This window comes from Oncorhynchus masou, unplaced genomic scaffold (assembly GCF_036934945.1).
Source record: "Oncorhynchus masou masou isolate Uvic2021 unplaced genomic scaffold, UVic_Omas_1.1 unplaced_scaffold_486, whole genome shotgun sequence".
Classification (NCBI taxonomy): domain Eukaryota; kingdom Metazoa; phylum Chordata; class Actinopteri; order Salmoniformes; family Salmonidae; genus Oncorhynchus; species Oncorhynchus masou.
Window position 1 is genome coordinate 23,787 of NW_027011254.1, and position 8,714 is coordinate 32,500.

General features: G+C 43.2%; 1 protein-coding gene across 1 annotated transcript in view; it reads left to right on the forward strand.

Annotated features, from left to right (window-relative positions):
• Positions 1 to 368: 368 nt before the first annotated feature.
• LOC135535361 (broad substrate specificity ATP-binding cassette transporter ABCG2-like) overlaps positions 369 to 8,714 on the forward strand; it is a 21,131-nt gene continuing 12,785 nt past the window's right edge. Inside the window, exons 1-2 of the mRNA XM_064962019.1 lie at positions 369 to 549; positions 4,889 to 5,081. Of these exons, the coding sequence (XP_064818091.1) occupies positions 4,897 to 5,081 (185 nt within the window). The 5' untranslated portion in view covers positions 369 to 549; positions 4,889 to 4,896. The remainder of the gene's footprint in view (positions 550 to 4,888; positions 5,082 to 8,714) is intronic.

The following is an 8,714-nucleotide window of genomic DNA, read 5'->3' on the forward strand; positions in this document are numbered from 1 at the left end:
GCTAGCCAACCATGGTACCTAACTAGCTAGCCAACCATGGTACCTAACTAGCTAGCCAACCATGGTACCTAACTAGCTAACCCACTAGGCAATATTTAGCTAAGCTAGTTAGTTAACATTAGCTTACCGTTCGAGCAGTCAGACCTTTTCTAAGCGGCGACACGCTAGCTAACCAACTGTCATTGCCATGGTTCCCGGACTAACGTAAAGCTGGCGTGTCTGACGGATATCGACTGTGCCGCTTATAGCGCGCCCTGGACTTTCGGGCTAGAAACGTCGAGGGTTCGAGTCCTGCTTCCCTTCCTGTTTCATTACACTGGTGTCAGAAGTGGGATCGGACCCTTGCGTCCACGACACTGCGCGTGCTTGGACGGTGAGAGTGCGTGCGTGCGTGCGTGCGCGCGCGCGTTCCTGTAAAGACGTAGAGTCGCAAGCTAGCGCGAGGACGCGCTCTTTGAAAAGGAGGGATGAGTGTAACGACCGGTGGGGTTTAATTAATAAGGGCGAGAAGGTCGAGGGTTCGAGACCTGCTTCACTACAATACGAACGGTGAGTCAGCATTAACCAGCTAGATAAATATCCCTTCCCTGGTGGGCTAATGGTAGCTAGCATGTCAACACATTAAAAAAGTTACACAAATTACTTTTATTATTTTATTTCTAAACTGCATGTGTACTTATTGGAGTAAGTGGTTACAACCCGGTATAAAGCACAGAAACATACTTCTGGTCGACGGAGAGACCTAACGTTAGCTATTTCAATATAAAAGCCAGAAGGTAAATGTACAAACATTTATAGTAATGTGAAAATACTAAGGTAGTTAGCTAGGTAATTTGTAAAATAATAAACAAAAATACACATGAGAAATACACAATATCAATTACTTACGCGAGAGAGAAAAAAATAGTCTATAATATGTACTTGCTAGGTTACTTGATACTTGTTGATGAGAGTTTGCATGGAGAAATGTGTCTTGAGGGAAAAGCTTGTGACAGGATGTGTAGTTCTGAATGATAGCCACATTAGCGGCTAATTAGCGTTTCATTTTCGGGAGGTAAATACAGGTGAATATATTGATAAAAGGTATTTTGTCCAAGAGAGATTTCCATGGTTAGCACAACGTAAGACTACATGAAACACAGACCTGGTATGAAGTATTTAAAAACATCTCAGGTAAAGAAATTATTAGTGTAGAAAACAATTGGAACCATTTCCTGGTTTTACCCGCTAGGTTATATGGGTATTATGACCCATACTGTTGTACTCTATAGTCTGATTATGAAGATGTACACAGGTGAAGACCAATGATGTAGATAAACCCTAGATGACTGACAGGGCGCTCTGTGTTGAAGCCACCACTCAGCCATCTAAATACACTAGATGACTGACAGGGGGCGCTGTGTTGAAGCCCCCACTCAGCCATCTTGGTACTACTCCTCTACTGTGGGGTTCTGTTACTACATTTATTATGTCTACACCTCTACTGTGGGGTTCTGTTAATACATTTATTATGTCTACACCTCTACTGTGGGGTTCTGTTAATACATTTATTATGTCTCTACTGTGGGGTTCTGTTACTACATTTATTATGTCTACTCCTCTACTGTGGGGTTCTGTTAATACATTTATTATGTCTACACCTCTACTGTGGGGTTCTGTTACTACATTTATTATGTCTCTACTGTGGGGTTCTGTTACTACATTTATTATGCCTCTACTGTGGGGTTCTGTTACTACATTTATTATGTCTACACCTCTACTGTGGGGTTCTGTTACTACATTTATTATGTCTCTACTGTGGGGTTCTGTTACTCCATTTATTATGTCTCTACTGTGGGGTTCTGTTACTACATTTATTATGTCTCTACTGTGGGGTTCTGTTACTACATTTATTATGTCTCTACTGTGGGGTTCTGTTACTGCATTTATTATGTCTACACCTCTACTGTGGGGTTCTGTTACTACATTTATTATGTCTACACCTCTACTGTGGGGTTCTGTTACTACATGTATTATGTCTACACCTCTACTGTGGGGTTCTGTTACTACATTTATTATGTCTCTACTGTGGGGCTCTGTTACTACATTTATTATGTCTTTACTGTGGGGTTCTGTTACTACATTTATTATGTCTACACCTCTACTGTGGGGTTCTGTTACTACATGTATTATGTCTACACCTCTACTGTGGGGTTCTGTTACTACATTTATTATGTCTCTACTGTGGGGTTCTGTTATACATTTATTATGTCTACTCCTCTACTGTGGGGCTCTGTTACTACATTTATTATGTCTACACCTCTACTGTGGGGTTCTGTTACTACATTTATTATGTCTACACCTCTACTGTGGGGTTCTGTTACTACATTTATTATGTCTCTACTGTGGGGTTCTGTTACTGTGGGGTTCTGTTACATTTATTATGTCTCTACTGTGGGGTTCTGTTACTACATTTATTATGTCTCTACTGTGGGGTTCTGTTACTACATTTATTATGTCTCTATGGGGTTCTGTTACTACATTTATTATGTCTCTACTGTGGGGTTCTGTTACAACATTTATTATGTCTCTCTACTGTGGGGTTCTGTTACTACATTTATTATGTCTCTACTGTGGGGTTCTGTTACTACATTTATTATGTCTACACCTCTACTGTGGGGTTCTGTTACTACATTTATTATGTCTACACCTCTACTGTGGGGTTCTGTTACTACATTTATTATGTCTACACCTCTACTGTGTTCTGGGTTCTGTTACTACATTTATTATGTCTCTACTGTGGGGTTCTGTTACTACATTTATTATGTCTCTACTGTGGCGTTCTGTTACTACATTTATTATGTCTACACCTCTACTGTGGGGTTCTGTTACTACATTTATTATGTCTACACCTCTACTGTGGGGTTCTGTTACTACATTTATTATTATGTCTCTACTGTGGGGTTCTGTTACTACATTTATTATGTCTACACCTCTACTGTGGGGTTCTGTTACTACATTTATTATGTCTACACCTCTACTGTGGGGTTCTGTTACTACATTTATTATGTCTACACCTCTACTGTGGGGTTCTGTTACTACATTTATTATGTCTTTACTGTGGGGTTCTGTTACTACATTTATTATGTCTACACCTCTACTGTGGGGTTCTGTTACTACATTTATTATGTCTTTACTGTGGGGTTCTGTTACTACATTTATTATGTCTACTGTGGGGTTCCTCTACACCTCTACTGTGGGGTTCTGTTACTACATTTATTATGTTACTACATTTATTATGTCCTCTCTACTGTGGGGTTCTGTTACTACATTTATTATGTCTACACCTCTACTGTGGGGTTCTGTTACTACATGTCTCTACTGTGGGGTTCTGTTACTACATTTATTATGTCTACACCTCTACTGTGGGGTTCTGTTACTCCATTTATTATGTCTCTACTGTGGGGTTCTGTTACTACATTTATTATGTCTCTACTGTGGGGTTCTGTTACTACATTTATTATGTCGCTGCTGTGGGGTTCTGTTACTACATTTATTATGTCTACACCTCTACTGTGGGGTTCTGTTACTACATTTATTATGTCGCTGCTGTGGGGTTCTGTTACTACATTTATTATGTCTACACCTCTACTGTGGGGTTCTGTTACTCCATTTATTATGTCTACACCTTTACTGTGGGGTTCTGTTACTACATTTATTATGTCTACACCTCTACTGTGGGGTTCTGTTACTACATTTATTATGTCTCTACTGTGGGGTTCTGTTACTACATTTATTATGTCGCTACTGTGGGGTTCTGTTACTACATTTATTATGTCTACACCTCTACTGTGGGGTTCTGTTACTACATTTATTATGTGGGGTTCTGTTACTACATTTATTATGTCTACACCTCTACTGTGGGGTTCTGTTACTACATTTATTATGTCGCTACTGTGGGGTTCTGTTACTACATTTATTATGTCGCTACTGTGGGGTTCTGTTACTACATTTATGTCTACACCTCTACTGTGGGGTTCTGTTACTACATGTATTATGTCTACACCTCTACTGTGGGGTTCTGTTACTACATTTATTATGTCTACACCTCTGACACGTTTATTCTGCAGATACCTTAATGGATACTTTTAAATTATAATATGTTAAACATTAAAAAACAAATATACATATATATAGTATTTAAGCATTTTCCTTTAAGTATCAGAGTATATAATTATGTCCTTGAAAAATGTAATTCCATTCATTCCTATGGAGGACTGCTCCTTACCGGGGAGTTCCAATATGGCCGACCGGTCGCTTCAAGTCACTCAGTTGCAAATACATAGCGTCAGCAATCTAGGGTTTATATATACATCATTGGTGAAGACAGGTGTTTGTTGCACGTGCTCTCCTGTTGTCAATGCCCCTGCGCTGTCAAGGCCGAGGTTCAAAGTTCAACATCCTGCCCTCTGGTAGGGCGTGGCCACACCCATGCCCCTGTGTGATTGGTTGACGGGGCGTAAAGAGGCCGGGGCAGGGCAATCTGGGATACGTTGCCTTGGAAGTTAGAACATAGATTAGATAGCTTCTGCAGCAGACAACTCCTCTCTCTCTGTCTGTCTCTTTATCTATCTAACATAATTTCTTCTCTGTTCCCTTCTTTCTCTCTCTGTCTCTCTCTCTCTCCCTGTCTCTCTCTGTCTCCCTCTCTCTCTCTCCCTGTCTCTCTCTCTCCCCGTCTCTCGCTTTATCTAACATTTCTTCTCTGTTCCCTTCTTTCTCAGTCTTCTGTCTCTCTCTCTCTCTCTACCTCCTCTGTCTCTCTGTCTGTCTCTGTCTCTCTATCTCCTCTCTGTCTCTCTCTCTCTGTCTCTCTGTCTCTCTCTCTCTGTCTCTCTGTCTCTCTCAGTGAGGAGGATGTATAAGCCCCAGAATGGTGAGCCAGGCAGCCCAGCAGGAGCCCCAGCAGCAGATGATCCAGAGGTGATATTCCAGGTGCCTGGTCCAACCGTCTCCTTCTCCAGACTACACTACTCTGTCATGGAGAGCAATGGACTCTGCCGCAAGAGAGGACCTGAGAAACACATCCTCAAAGACGTCAGGTAGGGGTGTGGGGGGGGACATCAGGTAGTGTGGGGGGGGGGGGGGTGGGGGGGGGACATCAGGTAGGGTGTGGGGGGGGGACATCAGGTGGGTGGGGGGAGACATCAGGTAGGGGGTGTGGGGGGGGGACATCAGGTAGGGGTGTGGGGGGGGGACATCAGGTAGGGGTGTGGGGGGGGGGGGACATCAGGTAGGGGTGTGGGGGGGGGACATCAGGTCCTAGATCAGTGGTTGGGGGGATCATCAGGTGTGTGTGGGGGGGGGGGGGGGTCCTAGATCAGTGGTTAGGGGTGTCTACAGGGGGACATCAGGTGGTTGTATCTACAGGTCCTAGATCAGTGGTTAGTATCTACAGTGTCTTCAGGTCCTAGATCAGTGGTTAGTATCTACAGGTCCTAGACATCAGGTTAGTATCTACAGGTCCTAGATCAGTGGTTAGTATCTACAGGTCCTAGTGTCTACAGGTCCTAGATCAGTGGTTAGTATCAGGTCCTAGATCAGTGGTTAGTATCTACAGGTCCTAGATCAGTGGTTAGTATCTACAGTGTCCTCAGGTAAGGGTGTGGGGGGACATCAGGTAGGTGTGGGGGGGGACTATCAGGAGTCAGTCAGTGGTCCTAGACATCAGTGGGTATCTACAGGTCCTAGATCAGGGGGTCCTAGATCAGTGGTTAGTGTAGGGGAGATCAGTCTACAGGTCCTAGATCAGTGTGTTCAGGTATCAGTGGTTAGGTCCAGGTAGGGATCAGTGGGGGGATCAGTGGTTAGTAGGGGTCTACAGGTCCTAGATCAGTGGTTAGTATCTACAGGTCCTAGATCAGTGGTTAGTATCTACAGGTCCTAGATCAGTGGTTAGTATCTACAGGTCCTAGATCAGTGGTTAGTATCTACAGGTCCTAGATCAGTGGTTAGTATCTACAGGTCCTAGATCAGTGGTTAGTATCTACAGGTCCTAGATCAGTGGTTAGTATCTACAGGTCCTAGATCAGTGGTTAGTAACTACAGGTCCTAGATCAGTGGTTAGTAACTACAGGTCCAAGATCAGTGGTTAGTATCTACAGGTCCTAGATCAGTGGTTAGTATCTACAGGTCCAAGATCAGTGGTTAGTATCTTCAGGTCCTAGATCAGTGGTTAGTATCTTCAGGTCCTAGATCAGTGGTTAGTGTCTACAGGTCCTAGATCAGTGGTCAGTATCTACAGGTCCTAGATCAGTGGTTAGTATCTACAGGTCCTAGATCAGTGGTTAGTATCTACAGGTCCTAGATCAGTGGTTAGTATCTACAGGTCCTAGATCAGTGGTTAGTAACTACAGGTCCTAGATCAGTGGTTAGTAACTACAGGTCCTAGATCAGTGGTTAGTATCTACAGGTCCTAGATCAGTGGTTAGTATCTACAGTGTCTACAGGTCCTAGATCAGTGGTTAGTATCTACAGGTCTGAGATCAGTGGTTAGTATCTACAGGTCCTAGATCAGTGGTTAGTATCTAGTGTCTTCAGGTCCTAGATCAGTGGTTAGTATCTACAGGTCCTAGATCAGTGGTTAGTATCTACAGTTGTCTACAGGTCCTAGATCAGTGGTTAGTATCTACAGGTCCTAGATCAGTGGTTAGTATCTACAGGTCCTAGATCAGTGGTTAGTATCTACAGGTCCTAGATCAGTGGTTAGTATCTACAGGTCCTAGATCAGTGGTTAGTGTCTACAGGTCCTAGATCAGTGGTTAGTATCTACAGGTCCTAGATCAGTGGTTAGTATCTACAGGTCTATCAGTGGTTAGATCAGTACAGTGTCTACAGGTCCTAGATCAGTGGTTAGTATCTACAGGTCCTAGATCAGTGGTTAGTATCTACAGGTCCTAGATCAGTGGTTAGTATCTCAGGTCCTAGATCAGTGGTTAGTATCTACAGGTCCTAGATCAGTGGTTAGTATCTACAGGTCCTAGATCAGTGGTTAGTATCTACAGTGTCTACAGGTCCTAGATCAGTGGTTAGTATCTACAGGTCTGAGATCAGTGGTTAGTATCTACAGGTCCTAGATCAGTGGTTAGTATCTACAGTGTCTTCAGGTCCTAGATCAGTGGTTAGTGTCTACAGGTCCTAGATCAGTGGTTAGTATCTACAGGTCCTAGATCAGTGGTTAGTATCTACAGGTCCGAGATCAGTGGTTAGTATCTACAGGTCCTAGATCAGTGGTTAGTGTCTACAGGTCCTAGATCAGTGGTTAGTATATACAGGTCCTAGATCAGTGGTTAGTATCTACAGTGTCTTCAGGTCCTAGATCAGTGGTTAGTGTCTACAGGTCCTAGATCAGTGGTTAGTATCTACAGGTCCTAGATCAGTGGTTAGTATCTTCAGGTCCTAGATCAGTGGTTAGTATCTACAGGTCCTAGATCAGTGGTTAGTATCTTCAGGTCCTAGATCAGTGGTTAGTATCTACAGGTCCTAGATCAGTGGTTAGTATCTACAGGTCCGAGATCAGTGGTTAGTATCTACAGGTCCTAGATCAGTGGTTAGTGTCTACAGGTCCTAGATCAGTGGTTAGTATCTACAGGTCCTAGATCAGTGGTTAGTATCTACAGTGTCTTCAGGTCCTAGATCAGTGGTTAGTGTCTACAGGTCCTAGATCAGTGGTTAGTATCTACAGGTCCTAGATCAGTGGTTAGTATCTTCAGGTCCTAGATCAGTGGTTAGTATCTACAGGTCCTAGATCAGTGGTTAGTATCTTCAGGTCCTAGATCAGTGGTTAGTATCTACAGGTCCTAGATCAGTGGTTAGTATCTACAGGTCCTAGATCAGTGGTTAGTATCTACAGGTCCTAGATCAGTGGTTAGTATCTACAGGTCCTAGATCAGTGGTTAGTATCTACAGTGTCTTCAGGTCCTAGATCAGTGGTTAGTATCTACAGGTCCTAGATCAGTGGTTAGTATCTACAGTGTCTTCAGGTCCTAGATCAGTGGTTAGTATCTTCAGGTCCTAGATCAGTGGTTAGTATCTACAGTGTCTACAGGTCCTAGATCAGTGGTTAGTATCTACAGGTCCGAGATCAGTGGTTAGTATCTACAGGTCCGAGATCAGTGGTTAGTATCTTCAGGTCCTAGATCAGTGGTTAGTATCTACAGTGTCTACAGGTCCTAGATCAGTGGTTAGTATCTACAGGTCGAGATCAGTGGTTAGTATCTACAGGTCGAGATCAGTGGTTGTATCTTCAGGTCCTAGATCAGTGGTTAGTATCTACAGTGTCTACAGGTCCTAGATCAGTGGTTAGTATCTACAGGTCCGAGATCAGTGGTTAGTATCTACAGGTCCGAGATCAGTGGTTAGTATCTTCAGGTCCTAGATCAGTGGTTAGTATCTACAGTGTCTACAGGTCCTAGATCAGTGGTTAGTATCTACAGGTCCGAGATCAGTGGTTAGTATCTACAGGTCCTAGATCAGTGGTTAGTATCTACAGGTCCGAGATCAGTGGTTAGTATCTACAGGTCCGAGATCAGTGGTTAGTATCTACAGGTCCTAGATCAGTGGTTAGTATCTACAGTGTCTTCAGGTCCTAGATCAGTGGTTAGTATCTTCAGGTCCTAGATCAGTGGTTAGTATCTACAGTGTCTTCAGGTCCTAGATCAGTGGTTAGTGTCTAC